The following is a 22,979-nucleotide window of genomic DNA, read 5'->3' as shown; positions in this document are numbered from 1 at the left end:
GGCTGACTCATAACCTTACTGGGGGGATAGCAGGCTGTACTGAAAACTTTTTTACTGCAGAATGGTGTTAGAGAAGGAGAAAGAAGAGGAATGGGCAGAAAGTTTGGGGGTCTGAAAGGATCCACCCCCACCTTCCTTGACCTGAATATGCTACTTGTTGACAGGAGGGGTCAATTAGAAGATGTAAATGTTATGCTTATGGGAGGGTTTTGACGATGAGGGAAGGGGGCCATATACACCATGATGCCCCCTTCTCTTGCTGGAATGAGATATATTTTGTAACTTAAATGCACAAGCAGCCTTTTCTGAGATTTCCATGCAGCTTCGCATTCTACTTGAGACAGACTGGAAAGCTCAGATGTGCCTGTTAAGGGGTAAACTATGAGAGGACATCAGAGAAAATATTCCAGATGCCATTTCAAATACGGTGATCCTCACAGGCTTCAGAAAAACCAGGTAAAGCAAAGAGTGTGTCTCCATTTAAGAGAGAAAGCTCAGAAAGGAGAGCTAAACCATTAAGAGTAAACCAATATCCTATAAAGACAGATGCCCAGAAAAGTCTGGATCCATTGATAAACACACTCTTAACAATTCAGCATACTCAGACAATGTCAATCTGAATTTTAGATGCCTTCCTACTGGTAAAGAAACCTTGTTCTCAAGTGTATAGATTAGTACAAGACTTGAGAGCAATCAGTCAAATAAGCACAAATATACACCCAGCTGTACCAAATCCTTATACTTTGTTAGCCTCGGTGCTTGAAACAAACTCCTGTTTTACTGTTTTGACCTTAAAGGATGCTTTCTTTTGTATCCCAATTGTCCTGGTTAGAACAGCTGGGACCGATTCATCACTGAATGGGTATAGCCCAAACTGTGTATTCTATAGCCCTCCATGCCATTTCCCAGAAACTGTTGTCAGTAGAGGCCTGCGAGGGGGGGTGGGGGGGGGGAATGTTCCTGAGCACCCTCATATCCTTTTATGGAATGAGCACCCTCATACCCTTTTATGGAATTCCCCGCTCTGAGGGGAGGACTGAACATTCCCACCTGAACTGGAGAGTATATAAACCTGGAGTTTCGGAACCTTTGGGACCACTCGTGGGATCCAGAGGAGGACCGCAGCTCATCGCTCTCAACCTGCAGCTCTTCACCACCCTTGGCCGGACTACAATTACCACTTTTGGTTGGACTGCAGCAGCTCTCCCACCAGCAGGTTTTTCCCCTCTCCCTTTGTTTTGGACTCAAGGGGGGGCCCAGGTAGCACCGCTTCGTTTGTGCCCCGGGGTGCTGGGTTGTACATTTGGGTTTTGTGGGTTATTGCCTGTTGCTTGTCTGTGTGGTCGTACTTATTGTATTATTTTATTAAATTGTTATTCTGACTTGTAATCTCTCTTTGAGTTGGCTTGGTTTCCTCTGCTGGTTAACTTTCAAACCAGCACAATTTTTGGCGCCCACTCGTGGGGCAGAGAGAGAGAAGTCAGAATCACAATTTCATTTTAAGCATTTGTCTATTTGGATATAGAAACTCCCTGATTACCATGTTGTTTGATGCATTCACGTGGATGTTGTATCTGAGCATGTTCATATTTCCACAAATGGGGAACTATTTACCTGTTTTGATGCTCTCTTTAAAACCAGGGAGAGGGATCCAAATTGCTTTATTAGTTTACTATATTTATGTCATCATAACATCAGAAGCAATGAGTTTCATTGTAAATGTGTATTCAGTCCTGTTTGCCTGTCCTGGTTTGGGTTGCTACCTCTGGGGCCTCATTAAAAATCGCACCCAGCCCTTTGGGGAAACAGGGGGGAATGGTTGTTTCCAACCTCTCACCTCCTTCTTCCCCTTCAGACCTGCTACAACAGTTTTTGGAAATATTGAGTTCCCTTTTGATGTTAAGGACAGCATAATGTTATTGTTAGTGTTGTTTTGTCTGCTCTGTACTGTTTACACCATGTTTAGGGTCAGAACAGGGCCTTCTAGGGAGGTTGTTTGGACACCTACCCTGGGAGCAGATAATGCTGAGTGGCACGGGAAGTGGGAGGACATTGGCCAGTATTTGGAGAAGTTTTCTCCTCCAATGATCTGGAAATTCACCCCTGAACAACTGCAGGATCCTGTTAGCATGATAAGACTGGTGAAGGGAAAATGCTCTGGCAGCTCCAGAGATGGTCAGCTCACAGCAACCTGCTGGGCCCTGGCCACTGCCTACCGGACACTACTTGACATGGTACAGTGCTGTCAGGGGGAGGAGAGAAGGAGCAGATCCACAGGTACCACGTCCACCCAAACCACAACTGAGTCAGAGGGAGAAAGAAATGAATCAACCGGCACCGTGTCCACACAAACCATCGAGGAGCCAGAAGAACAACCCAAACCAATAGCAGTCGCCCCTGTCCAGAAAAGGAAATCAAAGACTAAATCAGTCCGTATAGCAAATGATGATGAAGAGGCAGGACCTTCACATCCACCGGAGGAGACAGAGCCAGAAATAATCACTCGGTCCCTATCCCTGGGTGAGCTACGTGAGCTCCGGAGAGAGTTCACACGACAGGCGAATGAGTCCATTCTGACCTGGCTGCTCCGAATCTGGGATGCCGCAGCTAACGATACAATCCTAGATGGGAGTGAAGCCAGACAGCTGGGATCCCTGTCTCGAGATGTAGTCATTGACCAGGGGATTGGAAGGAGGCAGGAAACTCTCAGCCTCTGGCGGCGACTGTTGTCCAGTGTGAGGGAGAGATACCTTTGTAAGGAGGACCTCCACGTACAGCAAGGACAGTGGAACACGATGGAACAAGGTATCCGGTGTTTAAGAGAATTAGCTGTACTGGAGATAATCTTTTCAGAGGATGAAAGATTCCCTAAAAGTCCAGATGCTGTACAGTGCACATCCCAGATGTGGTTAAAGTTTGCACGACTCGGGCCAGAAATGTATTCCCGCTACTTAGCAACGCTGCAATGGAGGGAAGGAGAGGACAAGGTGGGCGCGTTGGTCAGTAAACTCAGGATTTATGAAGACACTGTCACCGCTCCACTGCGAGCCCATGTCTCATGTGTGGAAACCAAACTGGCCGAACATGTTCGAAGCCTGGAAGAGAAGATTGAAGAGGGACACCAGAAGCTAAGAGAAGAAATTAAGGAAGGGATCTTCCATATCGCGCCAGGACAAACAAGAGTCTCTGCTATTAGGAGCCAGCGTCCCCCAGCTAAGGAGAGAGAACACACTCCACGTGGCAATCTATGGTTTTACCTCCGTGAGCACGGAGAAGATATGAGGAAGTGGGATGGGAAACCCACCTCTTCCTTAGCAGCCCGGGTACGTGAACTGAAAAGAGGAACAAGTACCACAAGGAACTCTTCAAGGGTAAATGTTGCTCCAGTCTCTCGTGGGCAAGACTCCAGACGGTACAGGAATGATGATACGTCTGATCCTCTTGAAGGGACCTCCAGGTCATACTCACAAGAAGAGCACAACGAGTACCATGACCGGGATTAGGGGTGCCCTGCCTCTAGCCAGGTAGAGGAGAGGGACAATCGAGTCTATTGGACAGTGTGGATTCGGTGGCCTGGCACACCAGAGCCACAAAGATATAAGGCTTTAGTGGACACCGGCGCACAATGCACTTTAATGCCATCAAGATACATAGGGGCAGAATCCATCTCTATTTCTGGGGTAACAGGGGGATCCCAACAGCTGACTGTACTGGAAGCTGAAGTGAGCCTGACTGGGAAGGAATGGCACAGACACCCCATCGTGACTGGCCCAGAGGCCCCGTGCATCCTTGGCATAGATTACCTGAGGAGTGGGTATTTCAAAGACCCAAAAGGACTTCGCTGGGCTTTTGGCATAGCTACTGTGGAGACAGAGGAAATCAGACAGTTGAACACCTTGCCTGGTCTCTCAGAGGACCCCTCTGCTGTGGGACTGCTGAAGGTTGAAGAACAATTGGTACCGATAGCCACAGCAACAGTGCACCGTCGGCAATACCGCACCGACCGAGACTCTGTGACCCCTATACATAAGATGATCCGTGACTTGGAGAGCCAGGGGGTGGTCAGCAAGACTCGCTCACCCTTTAATAGCCCTATATGGCCAGTGCGTAAGTCCAGCGGAGAGTGGAGGCTGACAGTGGATTACCGTGGACTCAATGAAGTCACACCACCCCTGAGTGCTGCTGTGCCGGACATGCTGGAGCTCCAGTACGAGCTGGAGTCCAAGGCAGCCAAGTGGTACGCCACCATTGACATTGCCAATGCCTTTTTCTCCATTCCTTTGGCAGCGGAGTGCAGACCACAATTTGCTTTCACTTGGAGAGGTGTGCAGTACACTTGGAATCGACTGCCTCAGGGGTGGAAACACAGTCCCAGCATTTGCCATGGACTGATCCAGACTGCACTGGAAAAGGGCGAGGCTCCAGAACATCTACAGTACATTGACGACATCATTGTATGGGGGAACACAGCGGGCGAAGTCTTCGAGAAAGGAGAGAAGATAATCCAGATTCTCCTAAGAGCTGGTTTTGCCATTAAACAGAGTAAGGTCAAGGGACCTGCTCAGGAAATTCAGTTCCTAGGAGTGAAGTGGCAAGATGGACGCCGCCTAATTCCAATGGAGGTAATTAACAAAATAGCAGCCATGTCCCCACCAACCAGCAAGAAGGAAACACAGGCTTTCCTAGGCGCTGTGGGCTTTTGGAGGATGCATATCCCCGAGTATAGCCAGATTGTAAGCCCTCTCTACCTTGTGACACGGAAGAAAAATGATTTCCAGTGGGGCCCTGAACAACAACAAGCCTTTGAACAAATTAAACAGGAGATTGCCCATGCGGTAGCCCTTGGGCCAGTAAGGACAGGACAGGATGTGAAGAACATGCTCTACACTGCAGCCGGGAAGAATGGCCCTTCCTGGAGCCTCTGGCAGAAGGTGCCTGGGGCGACCCGCGGACGACCGCTGGGATTCTGGAGTCGGGGATACAAAGGATCTGAAGCCAGCTATACACCAACTGAGAAAGAGATCCTGGCTGCTTATGAAGGAGTTCGAGCTGCCTCAGAAGTGATCGGCACCGAAGTGCAGCTCCTCCTGGCACCCCGACTACCAGTGCTGGGCTGGATGTTCAAGGGAAAAGTTCCTTCTACACATCACGCCACCGATGCCACATGGAGTAAGTGGATCGCTCTGATCACGCAGCGAACCCGGATAGGGAATCCTAATCGCCCTGGGATTCTGGAAATTATCACCAATTGGCCCGAAGGTGAGAGTTTCGGACTATCCTCTGAAGAAGAAGAGGAACAGGTGACACGGGCTGAGGAGGCCCCATCATATGATAAGCTACCAGCAGATGAAAGGCGATATGCGCTCTTCACGGATGGCTCCTGTCGCATGGTAGGGACAAACCGAAAATGGAAGGCAGCCGTATGGAGCCCCACACGGCGAGTTGCAGAAGCGACTGAAGGACAAGGTGGGTCAAGTCAGTTTGCAGAGCTTAAAGCCGTTCAGTTGGCTTTGGATATAGCTGAACGAGAGAAGTGGCCAAGACTCTATCTCTACACTGACTCATGGATGGTGGCCAATGCTCTGTGGGGATGGCTGGAACGATGGAAAAAGGCCAACTGGCAGCGCCAAGGGAAACCCATCTGGGCGGCAGAGATGTGGCAGGACATCGCTGGCCGGGTAGAGAAGCTGAGTGTGAAGGTCGGTCACGTAGATGCTCATGTAGGCAAGAAACGGGCTACTGAGGAGCATCGTAACAACGAGCAGGCGGACCGAGCTGCCAGGATTAAAGTCTCTCAGGTAGATCTGGATTGGCAGCACAAAGGAGAATTATTTCTGGCTCGATGGGCCCATGATGCCTCCGGTCACCAGGGGAGAGATGCAACATACAGATGGGCTCGTGACCGAGGGGTGGACTTAACCAAGGACATTGTCTCACAGGTCATCCATGACTGTGAGACATGTGCTGCCATCAAGCAGGCCAAGAGGGTGAAGCCTCTATGGTATGGTGGACGGTGGTCAAAGTACAGGTATGGGGAAGCCTGGCAAGTTGACTACATCACGCTCCCCAAAACCCGCCAAGGCAAGCACTATGTACTGACCATGGTAGAAGGAAGTACTGGATGGCTGGAGACATACCCTGTGCCTCATGCCACTGCCCGGAATACCATCCTGGGCCTTGAAAAACAAGTCCTGTGGCGACATGGCACCCCGGAGAGAATTGAGTCTGATAATGGGACCCATTTCAAGAATGGCCTCGTAGACACCTGGGCCAAAGAGCACGGCATTGAGTGGGTGTATCATATCCCTTACCATGCACCAGTGGCTGGAAAAGTTGAGCGGTGCAATGGACTGCTGAAAACCACCCTGAAGGCACTGTGTGGGGAGACTTTCAAACACTGGGAGCTGCATTTAGCAAAGGCCACCTGGTTGGTCAACACCCGAGGCTCCATCAATCGAGCTGGCCCTGCTCAATCAGAACTTTTACATACTGTAGTTGGAGATAAAGTCCCTGTGGTGCATATGAGAGGAATGTTAGGGAAGACTGTTTGGATTAGTCCCACCTCAAGCAAAGGCAAACCCATCCGAGGGATTGTTTTTGCTCAAGGACCTGGTTCCACCTGGTGGGTAATGCAAAAAGATGGGGAGACACGTTGTGTACCACAAGGGGACCTAATTTTGAGTGAGAATGGTCTGTAATGTTTCATTGTATATATATATATATATATGTAAGTGTATATAGTTTTAAGGAGACATAGTTTTTAAGGGGGTTAATTTGGGCATGACATGGACGGCATAGAATAAGGGGTGGATAATGTCCTGGTTAGAACAGCTGGGACCGATTCATCACTGAATGGGTATAGCCCAAACTGTGTATTCTATAGCCCTCCATGCCATTTCCCAGAAACTGTTGTCAGTAGAGGCCTGCGAGGGGGGGTGGGGGGGGGGAATGTTCCTGAGCACCCTCATATCCTTTTATGGAATGAGCACCCTCATACCCTTTTATGGAATTCCCCGCTCTGAGGGGAGGACTGAACATTCCCACCTGAACTGGAGAGTATATAAACCTGGAGTTTCGGAACCTTTGGGACCACTCGTGGGATCCAGAGGAGGACCGCAGCTCATCGCTCTCAACCTGCAGCTCTTCACCACCCTTGGCCGGACTACAATTACCACTTTTGGTTGGACTGCAGCAGCTCTCCCACCAGCAGGTTTTTCCCCTCTCCCTTTGTTTTGGACTCAAGGGGGGGCCCAGGTAGCACCGCTTCGTTTGTGCCCCGGGGTGCTGGGTTGTACATTTGGGTTTTGTGGGTTATTGCCTGTTGCTTGTCTGTGTGGTCGTACTTATTGTATTATTTTATTAAATTGTTATTCTGACTTGTAATCTCTCTTTGAGTTGGCTTGGTTTCCTCTGCTGGTTAACTTTCAAACCAGCACACCAATGGACAAGCAAAGCCAAACAATCTTTGCCTACGAATGGGAGAATCCTATGACTGGAAGAAAGGTGCAGCTCTGTTGGATGGTGCTCCCCCAGGAATTCAAAAATAAGTCCACCTTATTTGGTGATTTTGGCAAAAGAACTGGAATGATGGGAATAAGGTAATGGTGTTTCTCTTTTATAGTCTGTAGATGACATCCTAATTGGAGCTGACAAGGAACAAACCTGCTTGGAAGTGACTATAGGCCTGCAGAACTTTTTGGGACTTGTTGGGTATCGAGTTTCAAGGAAAAAAGCTCAGATTGCATAAAGATAAGACTAATACCTTGGCTTTAAGGTATCAAAAGGACAATGAACTCTAGGAGAAGACAGAAAAGAAGCAATATGCTGAATTGCACTTCCTAAGACTAAGAGATAACTAAGAGGATTTCTGTTAGTGGCAGAATTCGGCCCCATATAGATCCCAAATTTTGGACTAATAGCAAATCCCCTTTGTTTGGCCATCAAAGGCCCTGAAGAATTGCTGGAGTGGACCTGAGAATGTTGAACCAGCTTTGACATCCTAAAAAGGATGCTCATGGGAGCGCCAGCTTTAGATCTTCCAGATATAACTAAACCCTTTCTGTGATATGTGTGTGAAAGGCAGCAAGGAGCCTCTGGGGTGATGACACAACCGATGGAAGTTGGCAAAGGCCAGTGGTATCCTTTTCCAAGCAGTTGGATGGTCAGCATGCTTATGGGCTGTAGCAGCCACCACACCAATGATACAGGAGGCTGAGACATTCACTTTGGAGCAGCCTGTAACTGTGCTGGTCCCATATGCCATGCTGGCTGTTTGGAATCTAAAGAGACATCACTGGATCTCTCCAAGCCAACTGGCAAAATACCAAGTTGTGCTAATGGACCGAGGAGAAGTAGACATGTGTGTGACATCAACTTTAAATGAAGCCACTTTGCTCCCTACTGAAAAGCGAGAGCCTTTTCAACATGACTGGCTGCACACCATGGAGCAGGTAGATGCAGATTTAAGGGTTGGACCTGTACAAAACATGGACTGATGGCAACAACTTTGTGCAATGCAGGTAAGTTACCCCTGGAGGATGGAAAAGAGCAGTGGCATCCCTGGGGTCTGTGGCACGGATTCCTGGGATATAGTCCCATGGATCATCACCCCATGCCTGCAGGTTCCCTGCCCTCGCCCAAGATGTTCCCTTCTTGGGTATGTAGCACAAACACTGGTGGTGAGGGTGGCAGTGCCCATCCTGCTGGTGGTGAGGGTGGCAGTGTCCCCCGTCCTGCCCTGCACTGGAGGTGCTGGACAACACCACCACTATCCCCTATCTCAGCCAAGACTTCAACTGCCAGGAACAGGCTGAGAACAGTGACAGCAAACTGAAGTAGGTGGGTGGTACTGCAGCCACCCAGCAGTGAGGACAGGGCCCAGTGACAGCAGGATAGTGCCATGGGACAGCGGGAACAGGGTCCGGGTGGTGGAATGTGGCTGGAGCCCCTGCAGCGCAGCAGAAGCTCAGAGCCCCTGGGTGGGGAGGGGCTGGCAAATAAAGCACTCAGTCCTTGAGTTCATGGTGGTCATGCTGCCCCCGCCTCCATCCCTGCTGTGCCCCCAGCCGCTCAGTGTTCCCATCCCCAGCACCTTGGTGCCACCATGTCCATTCCTAGGGTGCCCTAAGCCCCTCTATATCCTTGTCCGCAGCCCTGTGGTGCACCCATTCCCATCCCTGTGATGCCCCCAGCCCCATGCTCCCCCCAGCCTCAGCCCCATGCTGCCCACCACCCCTTGATGACCCTATACCCGCACATGGTGCCATCTCCATTCCTATGGTGCACCAAGCCCTGTCCCTGTCTCCACAATGCCCCCAGCCCCTTGATGCCCCCATCTCCATCTCCATGGTATGCCTAGCCTTGTTCCTTGTCCCTGGGGTGCCCCTAGCCTTGTTGTGCCCCCCATCTTCACACCTATGTTGCTCCAAGTCCCTCGATGTGCCCAGCCCCACGCCTAGGGCGTCCCCTCCCCATCCCAGACCCTCAATGTCCCTGTTCCCAACCCCACAGTGCCTCCAGCCTCAAGCTGCTCAGGGTGGGGGGTACAGAATGGACAGACAGCTGGACGCAGGGGGGTCCCTGCTTCTCCGTTTATTAACAAGCAGCCTTCGTTTTAAAAAAAAAAACAAAAAAACAAAAAAACAAACACAGACATACAGACAGGCAGAGGCGGCCCAGAGGGGCGGGGAGGCCGCCCACCCATGGTTCGTTTGGTTCCTGACACCAGAGAGGTTCAAGTAGCCGAAAAGGTTCAAGTTCACCATAAGGCACTTTAAAGCCATGATAGGAGCGGAGCTCCCCCAGCCCCATCACCCCTCCCGGCACCCCATGGCAAGGGACAGATGTGGGGGCCGGGCAGCGCTGGCGGGTGGCAGCGGAGAGGCCGGGGGAGGGAATATATTACATCATCTTTTTAAATATAGATAAAACTCTTATTGTAGACAAATAGTGCCGGTCCCCTGCTCCCCCGGGGAGGCTGCGCCCTGCGGGGGGCATGTGCAAAGGGCAGAGGGGTGACCGTGGGGGCCCGGTCACCCCAGGGAGGTGGGTCCCACAGGGCCGGGGGGTTTCGGAAGGGGAACGGGGCCGGGGAGGGGCCGGGGCTGCCCCGCACCCGGGGTGGGCTCACCCGAATAGTGCAACCAAGAGAAAGCAGCCGGGAGTGCAGGGGCGAGGGGGGCTCGCCGGGGGGGGGGCTGCTCAGAGTGGGGAGAGGGGGACAAGCTATGCACAGCGCAGGGCAGTTGGTACCCCCACACTGGGGAGAGCACAGGAGGCTCTCTCCAGCTGGGGGGGGGGGGGTGTCTCGGTCCATGGGTGCCCCTGCCCAGTCCTGGCATCCCCGAGGGGAGTTTGGTGACAGGACACCCAAATCCTAATCCCCCCTTCAGCCACCTGGGCATGACCAGGTAGGCCTGGGCACGGCGGGGGGTGGTAGGGACCCCCCACCCCCTTGTGCAAATCGGCTGGGGGGGTTTCCCCCTTTGCATAACTGGGAATGAACCGTGATGGGAAAAACGGGAACAGAAACCCTGGTGGGCACAGCACAACTCAGCACGGCATGGCCATTGCATCGGCCCTATGCCGTCTCCACTGGCACAGTGCCATCCAGTTGTGGCCCTTCCTCGCCCTCCGGCTCCTCTTCCTCCTCCTCGGGCTGCCCTGGAGCCCAGTAACGGGCGATGGAGAGGCGCAGCCCTTCCAGCCGCCCGTTGGAGAGGTCGAGGCCGGGGGGACCGGCAGGCGGTGGGGGTGGCTCATCGCGGCGCCGGCGGCGGGTCCGCACCTCCAGGCAGTTCTGGCCCTTGAGGTGCCGCTGCAGGTGGTCATCCTTGGCGAAGGCCTTGTGGCAGAGGTTGCACTCGTAGGGCCGGGCACCTGTGTGCAGGTGCATGTGGTTCTTCAGGTCATAGCTGTGCAGGAAGCGGGCGCTGCAGTGCTGGCAGGAGTAGGGCCGCTCACCCGTGTGTTTCCGCATGTGGATCTTCAGCTTGTCGTTCCTGGAGTTGAGACACACAGGGAGACATTGGCACGGGGCAGCTGGCACGGCACCCAGCCACGGCAGGCAGGGAAACGGTGCTGGCAGCCCCATAGCAGGGATGCTCTGCAGGGCGCAAGGGTCCAGCTGCTTGAGGGGTAGGGGACCATTTTGCAGCTGCATGGCTGGGATGCAGTTTGGTGATGCAGGAGAGGTGCAGGGGGGACGCTGCTGGGTACCCTAGGGTGGTCTGGCAGTGCTTACGGAGGGCCGAAGACCCCACCCCAGACCTGCACCACACCATGCCAGGCTGGCAGAGGTGGTGCCGTGGGAGATGCCAGCAGGTATCAGGCCTGGGTTGCTCTGGCAGCACAGAGTGCAGAACATCCCACAGACCTGACTGCACCAGCATGGATGGCAGGGGGGCACTATAGGGGATGCTGCCAGGTACTTTGGGTCAGTCTGGCAGCACTCACGAGGTGCAGAAGGCCCCATGAACCTCACTGCACCATAACAAGGGCTGGCAGCGGGTGCCATGGAGGATGCTATTGGGTACCCTGGGTTGATCAGAGCACCCATGGGGTGCCAAAGTCCCCTTGGATCTGCACCGCACCAGTAGGGCTGGCAGAGGAGTACTGTGGAATGTGCCACTGGGTACCCCAGGTTGGTCCAGCAGCACTCAGGGGATGTAGAACAGCCCACGGACCATGCCAGGGCTGTGGCCAGGCCTCAGCAGGACTGACAGGGGGAGTGTCATGGGGGATGTTACTGGGTACACGTCCCGCAGGGAGGGTCCATCCAGCAGCACTCACCGTGTGAATCGGACCCCGCACACCTGGCAGGCGAAGGGCTTCTCACCCGTGTGTGTGCGCATGTGGCGAGGCAGCTTGCCGGCGCCGTGGATGACCTTGTGACAGACAGGGCACTCCTGGGGCATCTGCGAGCGGCGCTTGCGCACCAGCTTGTCAGGGCTATCCAGCCCAGGTGTCAGCGACTCGTGGTGCAGTGAGCTCAAGTATGCCATCAGGTCGGGGTCAATGGCATCATCGTCAGAGGTGGCCTCCTCAGGGGACAGGGGGGGCTGGTAGGGGAAGGGGAAGGAGTGTGGGGGCAGCTCTTCCTCCTCAGGCAGCTCGAAGCTGTCATAGGGCAGGGGCAGCCCCTCAGGTAGGGGGGGAGAGGGCAGTTGTGGGGGCGGTGGGGGGCTGCCGCAGCCCTCAGCCGCCTCAGCAGGTGGTTCCTCGGCATGGTTGTTGAGCCGGGCACCGGGGGCTTGCAGAAACTTGCGGGTCTTCTTGCTGCGCCGGGCTGTGGGGCGGGGTGGTGGCGGGGCAGGCAGCTCACCCTCGGGGAGGGCGGCAAAAGCCTCCAGGTAGCGGCGAGCACGTTCACAGTCGCTGTCATCGGGGCCAGGTGCCTCCAGCCCACTGCCCTGCAGGATCTCCACACAGGCAGCGATGACACAGGGGATCTCCAGCAGTCGGGCAGCGCGCAGCACCTCGCCCATGTTCGCACTGCTGATGGTCAGCGTGGCTGTGTAGGCGAACTCCAGCAGCGCACCCAGCGCCTCTGGCCCCACAAAGTCCAGCTCGCAGACCTCCTGCCCTGGCCCCGGCCCTGCAAAGAGCTTCTTGAAGTAGCGGCTGGAGGCAGCCAGGACAGCACGGTGGGTGCGGTACTCCAGCCCCTGTGTCTTGATGGTGACATCGCAGAGCAGCCCCAGCTGCCGCTGCTCGTTCAGGCAACTCAGCAGCTCGCTGCTGTGCTCAGGGAAAGGGATGCCGATGAGGTCGTCCTCTGGGCTGGCCATCATCCTCACCTGTGGGAAGGATAGGATGTTGCCTGAGCGGTGCACAAAGCACCTGGGAGACAGCGCTTGGAGGAAAACACTGCGGTTGGAGCATTGCTGTCGCAAAGCCAGGGTACAAGGAACCCTCCATGCACATGCTGGGTGGCACTGGGGTTTCAGTGGGACACTAAACCGGGGCAGGCTCAGGGCCTGTGGTCTGCCCTCAGCCCCTTCTGTTCTCTGTCGAGGTTGGCGGGTGCAGCCCTCCCGCCGCAGCCCCCCGCGCTTCCTCCATCAACACCAGCACCAGCCACCCGCACCACCACAGCAAAGGGGGAAATCTCAGCGTGGTGCCTTTGAACGTTGCCAAGGTGCAGCACTTCCTGTGTCAGCCCACCCACCACCACCCCCGGCTCCCCCGGCAAGGCCAGGCACAGCCACCAGCTCCCAGCCACCCCCACCCCCATCCTGGGAACGCGGGCCTCACCGGCAGCAGGCGTGGGTGGGCAGGCGAGTGCCGGGAAGAGAGCCCTGAGGGCCGGGGGCCGCCTCGTGGAGCCCAGCCGGGCTGGGAACGGGGGCCACGCTTCCTGCCACCGCAGATTAGGATCAGCACCCGCGCCGCCGGTTCCTGCCCCCGCTCCTGGTGGGGACTGGGCCCCCTCCCTCCCCCTGTGCCCAAGCCCGGGGCCACTCCTCGCCCAGCCAAGCCCAGCCTGCGCCAGCCAGGCCTTTCCCACGCTGTGGCTGGCAGGGCTTGGCTTTAGACCTAACCCAGTACTGCTGGCACTCACACCAGGGTCCTCACAGCACAGCACCAGGGACCCACGTGTTCCTCTGCAGCCAGCACAGGTGGGTGATGGAGCCTGTGGGAAGGGGGAGCCCATGACCCCACAACAACCTGCAGGCAGGGTACAGACAGCAGAGGCAGCTCCAGGGCTGCAACCTGTCTTGCGACACCACGCACAGCCATAGGCAATGCCCTTGCAGCCAGATGGAGCTGCTTGCTGACACTGGCACGGTTTGGTGACACCTGCATGGGAGTCCAGTGACTGCAGCTTGAGGGAGGCAGAGGCAGCACTGCCACGTTGTGGTTCTTGGTGCTGTCAGAGCCATGCCAAGCCAAGCCATGGTGGATGGCAGCATGTAGCACTGGCCGTTGCTGAGCCGTACAAGGCAGTGCTGAGCCACGCCAGGCCCATCCACCCCAAACCCACCACGGGTGCCAAGCCACACTGTGCCGTCGGCGGGCGGGTGTGGGGGGACGTGCCCCCTCTTGCCCATGGAGGGGTGGCGCGGCCGACGGCCCCCGGCACAGGGGCCCATCCCCAAGCCGGCCACTCCCTGCGCTTGGGCAGCCGCCAGCTGGGGCTGCCTCGGCAGGCAGCTGGGAACGGCCCCGGAGCAACTGGCTGTGGAGCCGCCCCAGCCGCTGCCGAGCAGGCCCGACCGGCAGGGCAGGCAGCAGCCACCCCTGAAACTGGGAGCCGGGCAGTGCCGACCGCCTGGGATGGGATGCTGGCGCCAGCGCCCATGGCTGAGCCCCCCTCCTTGGCAGGAGCCCGTCCCACCACTGGCCGGGGTCCCCTCTGCCTGCTGAGGCGGGGGTGAGCGGATTAGGGGTGATTAAACCATCAGGGCCCTGGGAGCCAACAGGCAGCGACAGCCCCTGGTGGGATTAGGCAGGATTAGCCGCAGGGGCAGGATTACAGGGGGGGGGGTGAGTACCCCATGCCACAGCTTGGGCAGCTGGAGAGGGATGACAGGGACGTGGCACCTGCCAAGGGTGGCCCAGAGCCCCACAGATCCCCAGGGCTGTCACAGGCAATGGTCACGGGATGGGGTGGTACCATGTCCTCTGTTGCTGCCTCCCCTAGCAATGGCACAATGACAGCCTCCCTCCTGCCCCAGTCCCCACAGCATCTCCAGCCCCACAAGACACCTGGGTGCTCACAGGACTCTGACAGCACCCACTGACACATGTCTGTGGGGGTGCCTGGGCGCAGGGCAGCAGCTGAGGCCCTGTCATACTCCAGTGAGGTGGCAGGGTGCTCTGAGGAATGGGCACAGCCATCAGCCTCACCATGTCACAGTGCAGGCAGGCACAGCCTCAGTGCTGCCAATGTCACAGAACATGCCAGCAGAGGCAGGTGACAGAGTTGGGACCCCCGTGAGCAGCCGCTGGGCCAGATGCCAGCGGACACAGCAGGGCTGGGGCAGGGCGGGGAGGGGGGTGGCAGTGCCGGCGGGCAGGAGGGGGATTTTCCATCACACCAAACCACCCGTTACGGTTCCTCCGCTGACACCCCCCCCCCCGCACATCCTCCTCACTGGAGCGAAGTCACATGCTGAGCGGGTGCTGCCGTCGAGGAGATCACCGCAGCGATAAGGAAACGGTGGGGGGACGAGGTGTGAGGGGGCCAGAGCCACCCCCAGCCCCCCAGTATTCCCTGGCCACTGCCAGAGATGGTGCCCAGGGGAAAGCAGGTAGCGATGCCCACCATGCCGGGGCTTTCTCAGTTACGTCAGTGCTGTGGCCAGGCACGTTTCAGCTGCAGCAGCCTCAGAGGGCTGAGGAAAGGGGGGAGTCACTCCCCACACTGAGCTGGCTCCCGTGCAGGGCAGGTTGGCAGCAGGAACAATGCTTGCCTGGGTCACCCTGACATCCCTCAGCCGGCCCGCGCTGCCTGGCACAACCATGGCCAGGCCCCATCCACCTGCCAGCTCCCTCCATCCTAGGGTCCTGGCCACCCCAGCAGAGCCATGCACAGTGGGGTGGGGGTCAAGCCCTGCAGCACCCATCCTGCATGGGGACAGGCTGCGTCCCATGCCACCAAGCCAGGATGGCACCCTGTGCAAGGGCACAGTGCCAGCCTGCACTGAGCACTGGCCACAGCTTGAGGACAGTGGAAGATGTGGGGTGGGAGGGGGTGTCTGGGGGGGTCTCCCCACCTGCTCCCTCATGCGAAGCGGGGCAGAGGTCCTGGGGAGCACAGACACCCCCTCCCAGGCTGCTGCCAAGTGCTGCTGCTTTTGGTCACAAGTCGCAAATGCTGTCGAGGGACTTCATAGCCACACTGGGGAGAATGAGTCACCCAGGAAGAGGAGTGCAGAGCAGTGTTGCCCCAGCCCCCAGCCCTGCAGGGCCCCTCGCCCTTTGGGAGCTGGGATGGGAGCCCAGGGGCCTGGGCTGTGCAACCCCACCCCCCCCCCACCGCCGCTGCCCTGCCTGAAGCCAACTGGGAGCAGCAGTGGCCCTGGCGCCGGTGGGCACAGCGAGGGCGGTGGCGTGGCTGCGGGGTAGGGGGTTGCGCAGCCCCTCTGCCAACCCTGAAGATGGCAGCTGGGGCCTGGCCAAACTGGTGACCCTGTGGCAGGCACATGCCAGGAGTCCCATTGCTGGAGGGTGTGGGAAAAGCAGCACTGCCCTTTGTCTTTGCTCGTTCTTCTCTTATTCTTTCAAAGGGAAAATGGTTTGGAGAGGGAAGAGGATAAACAGAGTCCCCCAGCCCACAGCACTGAGAGCAACCCCTGTGGCACCGCTCAGCTCCCCACTGGTCAGCTCACACGGAGAGCTCCCAGTGCCCGAGTACCTTCAGCGTCTCCCAGGCACAGCCGTTTGCTGCCGCCATGGCACATCAGCCATCGGTACTGAGGAAGGGGGTCGGAGCACTGTGGCCCAGGGCTGCCTCAGCACCCAGCTGGCACCGTGCCAGGGGCCCAGTGCCAGCCCAGCACGATAGCTGCCATGGAGGCTGGGCACAGGCATCCCTGTCACAGCAGAGCGGGACCAGCAACATTGCCAGTGCCAATCCCAGCACCTGCAGCAGGGACAAGAAGCAGAGTCCCCACGCCATCCCCCGACCCACTGGCACTGTGCTGGCATCCTGGCCCTCTCCTGCTGCCAAAACCTTTCCTGCCGCCACGTCTGGCTGTCTGGCATTGCGACTGTGGGGTGTGGGCCCTGCTCTGCCAAGCCAAGGTGACCCAGATCTCGCCACCTGTCCCTTCCTGTCCCATCCTATCCCATCCCAACCTACCGGAGCAAAGGCAGCGTAGGGCTCAGGCAACACCAGCATCCCAGCAGCCTCTTGGCTGGCACTGAAGCAGCTGGCCCAGCTTTTTTAGAGCCCAGTGGTACCACACTGGGTCCCCAATCCCCTGGCACCTTCCCTACCAGTGATGGCGGAGCGGGTGCGTGGCTCACCTGGCCTGTGTCCTGGTGTGGCTCGGCACTACGTCGCAGCCGGGCTGGCGGCCTGCGAGCGGCAGGGAGGGGAAGGCACGGTGCTGTGTGAACTTGGCCCTGCTCCCCACTGCACTTGAGCTCAGGATCCCACCTCAAAAGGAGTCTACGCCCACACCCCGGGTCACGCACCTCCCAGCCCCGCTTCCCAGAACACACACGGCATTAACCCTTTGTGGCCGGTGCTGTGTCGTGGGGCACCGACCCAGAACCAGGCATGGGGCATCCCCTGGCCCACTCCCACGGGAGAAAATGAGAGCACCACCAGGAGAGGTACCCCATAGCATAAGCATCCCTCTCCTGCCACCAGCATTGCCTCCAGGCCACCTGCCCCTGCCCCCCATGCTGAGGCATCACACAGGTCCTCACCTTCTGTGCCACTCCAAGGCAGGGCGCTGGGCACTGGGTGCTCCCCGCTGGCCGTGGCCGGCCTAGTTGAGCCAGGAGGGCACTTGCGCTTGGCAGGAGCGGGGCTGCCACCACGGGGCTGGGCTGGGTGAGCGTGCTGCAGCCTGCCCGGCCAGCCCCGAAGCCACCCCTCGGCCCTATGGATCTGTGTCCTGCTCTACCCTTGGAGCAGGTTCCCAAGGTCCCACGGGGAATGTGGGATGCGACGACAGCCTTGCTGGACTGTGCTGCCTGGTCCCCTCCACTCCCCCAGGCTGGGGCACCCATGGGCCCCCCTGGCCAGGCTGCAGGTTCGCGCAATCCCCCCCATAATTACACCCTCTGTGTCCCCAGCTAAACAGCAATTAGCAGCCCAGAGAGCGCGCCCCACACCCCACCGCTGGCACCAGCAGCCGCCCAGGCCACCCACGCCAGCCCAGCCAGGGGCACCTGCACCACAGCACCCTGGCATGGCCCCGGATAGGCCCCGGGCACCGTGCCGGTGCTGCTGACAGCAGGAGGCCAGCAGAAAGGGGAACAGCCCCACACTAGCCGGGTAAGTGAAGGGCCTCCAGCCCAGCCCTAGCAATGCTCACAGAGAGCTGGGTTATGCAAGAGCCCACAGGCGGGCAGAAGGGATGGCAGGCGGGCAGAGGGGCAGTACCAGCATGCTCCGGCATGGCATCCCACCTCCCCCATCACCACGGACTGTGTGCTGGGCAGGAGCTGGCTGTGGGGCTGCGGGTCAGCCCAGTGCCTGGAGCGCAGGCAGCACCCAGCCTGGGGCAGCAGGGCTGCAGGCAGCACTGCCCACTGCACTGCCACACTGCTCTGGGCTGACTGGCTGCCCCAGTGTGGGGCACAGCAGAGGGCACAGTGTCCCTGGGAGGGAGGGAGGGAAGAGGAAAGGGAGGGAGGGAGGGATGCGGCACCTGCTGCCAACCCTTCGCCTGCCCTTTGTTCCCCATAAAGGAGGGGAATGGCGCCAGCCCCCCTGGCCCAGGTGTGCCAGGTGCTAAGGGCGGGAGATAAGGTGGGCGAGGCGGGCAGGGAGGGGCACAGCATGGCATGGGCACGCAGCCCTGAGTCAGGGTTCCTTGCTGGTGGCCAGGCCCCACTGGGATGAGTCACCATGGCCCCCCCACCCTGGGGGTGTTGCAACCGCCCAGGCGCTGGCCACAAACTGCTGCTCACCCTGGCTGGGGGGCAGTGGGCTGCCTACCGGGGGGGACCAGGTGGGGAGGTGCTGGCCTTTGGGGCTGATGCGCCGACCTTCATCCATTCCTCCATCCTCCTCCAGGCTCCACCCTTGCCTTGGCCAGTGGCACCCTGACCATGTCACTAGTGATGGGACATGGCCTCATCCCAGCTCCTGCATGGCACTGGCTCCTCTTCTGATGGCAGAACAGGCACCACAGCCACGGGCATCCCCATTTCCTGCATCACATCCTGACCCAACTTGCCAAGGCAGGGGGTTCCATGGCCACATGCTTGCCCATGGGTGGCCAGTACAGATGTGGCCAAGGGCATGTGGCCCCCGTGGGTCACCCCCAGGCCCCCTAGCGCGCCAGGGAGAGGTCACACAAAGCTGGACATGGGTTGTCCCTGGCTGCTTGCTCCCTACTCAGGGAGATGGCAGGAACAGGCAAGGGGAAGGAAGGAGGGAAGGAAGGAAGGAAGGAAGGAAGGAAGGAAGGAAGGAAGGAAGGACGGAAAATAGGCACATTTCACCTGATAGCCAGGGGGACAGGACTGCAGTCAAAGTGAGTGGCTCTCAGAGGGGTCCCAAGCCCAGCCAGTGCCCAGGCCACCCCTGCCAGCACCAAGAGAAGCATGGAAGAGCTGGGCATCCTGCACAACCCAGCCTGGCCAGGACCCTACTGAGATGGAGCCAAACTCGGTTGCTCATGTGTCTCCCTGCAGCCCGGTCTGGGCACAGGGTTACTGGTGGCAGCAGGACGAGGCTCTGCCAGCCCCCAGCCTGGGACAGGCAGGCTTGCCTGTAGCTGGGCCTGCTCGCTGGCCCCAGGGTGAGCCAGCTCTGGAGCCGCTGGCCCTGCAGGAGTCATGGGAGCCCCTTGGAGGGCAGCCAGACTGCCTGGGTCCCACCACACTGCACAGCCCCAGGGGGTCCCCTTGGCTGGTGGCACCTCCTAGTCAGTGTAAGGTATGTGTCCTCACAGCACCTCAGGGACTGAGCATTGCCAGCGGCACCGGCCAGGCCCCAGCACTTCATCCTGGCACTGGCGCTGTGCTGGTCTTGGTGGGGTCACTCGGCAAGGACAGTGCCAGCCCACAGCCCCCCCCCTTCATACCCCCCAAAATAGCCTGGCTTTCCGCCCCCACGGCAGCTGCCTGCTGCCAGCTCCCCGCTGCCCACGGCTGATCCCAGGGAGGGAAGGGGGGCAGGCGGCTCTAATCCCCCCCCAAGCCCCTGTAGCACTGCCAGCGGGGACATGCCCGCCACAGCCACTCCAACCCATGAAGTGCCACTGGGGAGACCCCAGCCAGCCCTGCCCTGTGGGGAGGGCGATGGCCCCACAGCTCCATAGTGGAGCAGGGCCCAGGACAGTATCTGTGGAGCTCCACTGTGGGACACATGGCTCTCCCCAAGGCCCACCATAGCGGCTGCCTTGGCACCACCCGAGCAGGAGGGACAGGAATCCCTTCTCCTTTCCTCCTTGGCCTTGCAGCGAGGCAAAAGCTCCTGCACATCCTTGCCCCCAGCTCTGTGCCCCCAAGGATGCCCACAGGAGAAGAACCAAAGCAAAATTGCTGGGGTGCCACCGTGCCCAACACATGCCAGGCAGCCCAGCCACGCTCCCCATCCCGCCAGTATCTGGGGTGGATAGTGCCTGGCACCCACCCTGCCCAAGACCCAATGCCTGGCAGCAGGACCCCCTTACTCACCGCCCACTTCGGCCACTGCCCATGAGGCCTGGGGACACGGCAGGGACAGCCAGGCAGAGTGGAGCACGCAGTGCAGCCGAGGCTGCCAGGAGAGGCCAGAGCTCGCCTGACCTACTTCTCCTTCCGCATCACCTGCTTTCATTTTCCCTCACCCTGGCTGGTCCCCCCCGCCCGCCCATGGCCCCGCCAAGTCACGCCACCAACTCTGGGGACACAGGGCACCCAGGCCCCGTGGCTCCCACTGCACCAGTGTGCATGCCAACTGGCTGCCCATCCCTGGGCATGGAGCATGGCCAGGCACCAGGCACGCTGAAGGTCACTAGCCAGAGCCCTGGCATCCCCCCACTGCCTGCACGGCCACCCAAGCGTCACCTTCCTGGCACAAAGCGAGTTTGACGGGCTTCAGCCCAGCCCCTCGCCGGGTCCTCTGGCCACCCCAGGGCTTGCTGGGGTGTGGACACGCAGCTCCCGGGGCATGTCGGGGACGCCAGTGCTGCCACGGGGAGCCAGGCGGGCGCCAACCCTCCAGACGGGGCGGCCGCTCCCGCCGGCACCCCGCCGGCTCCCGCGGTGGAGTTACCATGGGAAGGCAGCTGTGGTGGCGCAGGGGGAGCGCAGGCTCCCGGGGGCTTCCGCCAGCAGTCTGTGCGCTGCCAGGAGAAATTTCTCCCTGGTTTCATCATCCACCGCCTGCCCCGAAGGAGAAGTCCCCGCTCCACGCACGGGACAGCAGACGCCCCTTGGGGCCTGGGGGTGCAGCGGGGGCTGCGCTGGCCCTGCACCCCCCGCTGCCGCCCACTCCCCGCCCCCGCGTGCTCAAGCCTGTCGCGCTCGTGCCACGTGTGCACTGAGGGTGCACGGCACCAGCTGGCAAAGCCACGCTGCCACAGCCCCAGGATCAGCACCGCAGCGCTGGGGGCAACCTGCGCCCGGGGAGGGGGTCTTGGAGGGTCCTCAGGACCAAACATCGATGTGTATGTGTCGCCCCACACCTGTGACCTTCCCGCGCTCACCTCTGCACCCCCCGTCCCCAGCACGGGCACTCCCAGCCCTGTTGCCCCACACTGCACTGCCCCAGAGTTTCCCCTTCTCCAAGCACCCGCTCCAAGTTCCTGAGCTCAGTCCCTCCCTCTGTCCCCGGCACCGGCATCACCACCGCAGCCTTGAGTCGCCGCAGTCGCCGCGTGCCTCCACCAGCGCGGGGGGTCCCAGCGCGCCCCCCGTTCCCACCAGCTGTGGTGGCTGGAAACTGAGGCACGGGGCAACTCACCCCACGGCACAGCCGGCACTGCGTCCCCTCGCCAAGTGAGCACAGCCACGGGTCAAGGGCGGCTGCAGCCCAAGACGTGGATCTACTCCGGCGGGAGGGTAAATACCGCACCCCGCCCCGGGCAAACAGTGGCTGGGGGCAGCCAGCCAGGGGGACGAGGACAGGTACGGCAGGGCTGGGCGCACGGGGCAGAGTCCACCGGTGTTCGGCAGGTGCTACCAAGGCACCGATCCCGGTGGGGACCGCTGCACAGCCGAGCAGTGAGCCGCCGCTGCCAGCGTGCAGGCCCGGGGGTCACCGGCGTGGCACAGCGTGTCGGGACACGGGGACACCCTCCGACTCTACTGGCACCGCCGCACTGGGGGTTCCCTGAGCTGCCTTCCCCGTGCGACGGTGCCGTTCCTGCCCGGTGCACCAGGGACGCCGCCAAGCTGCTCACCAGGTTGGGAAGGGCAGTGGGACGGCGGCAGCTCTCAGTCACCCGTGGGTGACCCACGGGGGACCCCGGCTGGATTTAGCAGCACCGCAATAGGACCCCAGCGGAGCCTTGGCAGCCTCCCCGGCACGCAACGGGGACCTGCCGGTATCACCGATTTCCCGCAGCCCTGTGCGCAGCCACTGGGAACAGCCCACGAGTGACCCCCCCCCCCGCCCCACGGGCGACGTGTCCACCAGCTCCGGCGGCGGGTGGAGACGGAGGGGACACCGCGCGGTGCCCCGCGAGCCGGCCGTGCCCGCCCACCGCATCCCGGATCCACGCGACTCACCGCAACCGGGCGGCAAAAAGCGGTCACCGCGCCGCTCCCGGTCCCGCTGCCAGTGGGTCGATAGCTCCGCGCAAACCCCCGCCGGTGGGTCTGTCCGCTCCCCACCCGACCGCCACTCACCTGCGCGCCCCGCCCGAGCCACGGGCCGCTCCCGGGGCCGCGGCCCCGCCTCCGCCTTCACCTGCCGCCGCCGCGCCCCGCCCGCTCCCCCCCCCGGGCCGCCGCCGCCGCCGCCGCCGCCGCCGGGGCTCCAGGAAGCGCCCGCCCCCGCTCGTCCATTGGGCAGCGCGCCGGCGCTCGCGCGTCCGATTGGTGGAGCGCCCCGTCAATCAGCCCCGCGCCTCGCCCCGTGAGGGCGGGGGCCGCGCGCGCCCCCCGGGACCTGGGGGGAGCTGAGTCAGAGCCGGGAACGGGGCTCGGCCCCGGACCTGGAGTGGGGGGGAACAGCCCGGGACGGCCCCGCCGGCGCCGAGCGCGGTGCCAGGCGCCGAGCGCGCTCCGCCCGCTGCGGCCGCCCCGAGTCCCGGGGCCAGCACGGCACGGCCCGGCCCGCTCCGCCCCGTGGGCACGGGGGGGGGCGGGGAACCGGGCATGGGGTGGGGGGTTTGAGAAGTGTGCACCGGAGGGGGAGT

General features: G+C 59.9%; 1 protein-coding gene across 2 annotated transcripts; it reads right to left on the bottom strand.

Annotated features, from left to right (window-relative positions):
- Positions 1–9,576: 9,576 nt before the first annotated feature.
- On the bottom strand, positions 9,577–22,534 carry ZBTB7B (zinc finger and BTB domain containing 7B). Of its 2 annotated transcripts, none has more exons than XM_032713179.1 (3): positions 22,468–22,534; positions 11,791–12,797; positions 9,577–11,000 (listed from the first exon to the last, which is right to left on the bottom strand). In XM_032713179.1, exons 2-3 carry the CDS (start codon positions 12,789–12,791, stop codon positions 10,580–10,582), a joined length of 1,422 nt encoding a protein of 473 aa, XP_032569070.1. In that variant the 5' UTR covers positions 12,792–12,797; positions 22,468–22,534; the 3' UTR covers positions 9,577–10,579. The 2 variants fall into 2 exon arrangements, with proteins under 2 accessions (XP_032569070.1, XP_032569069.1); XM_032713178.1 differs by lacking the exon at positions 22,468–22,534 and adding an exon at positions 22,348–22,455.
- Positions 22,535–22,979: the final 445 nt, after the last annotated feature.

Source organism: Chiroxiphia lanceolata, chromosome 29 (assembly GCF_009829145.1).
Source record: "Chiroxiphia lanceolata isolate bChiLan1 chromosome 29, bChiLan1.pri, whole genome shotgun sequence".
NCBI classification, from domain to species: Eukaryota; Metazoa; Chordata; class Aves; order Passeriformes; family Pipridae; genus Chiroxiphia; species Chiroxiphia lanceolata.
Note: the sequence above shows the minus strand (reverse complement) of the source record. Positions and strands in the feature narration are given on the sequence as shown.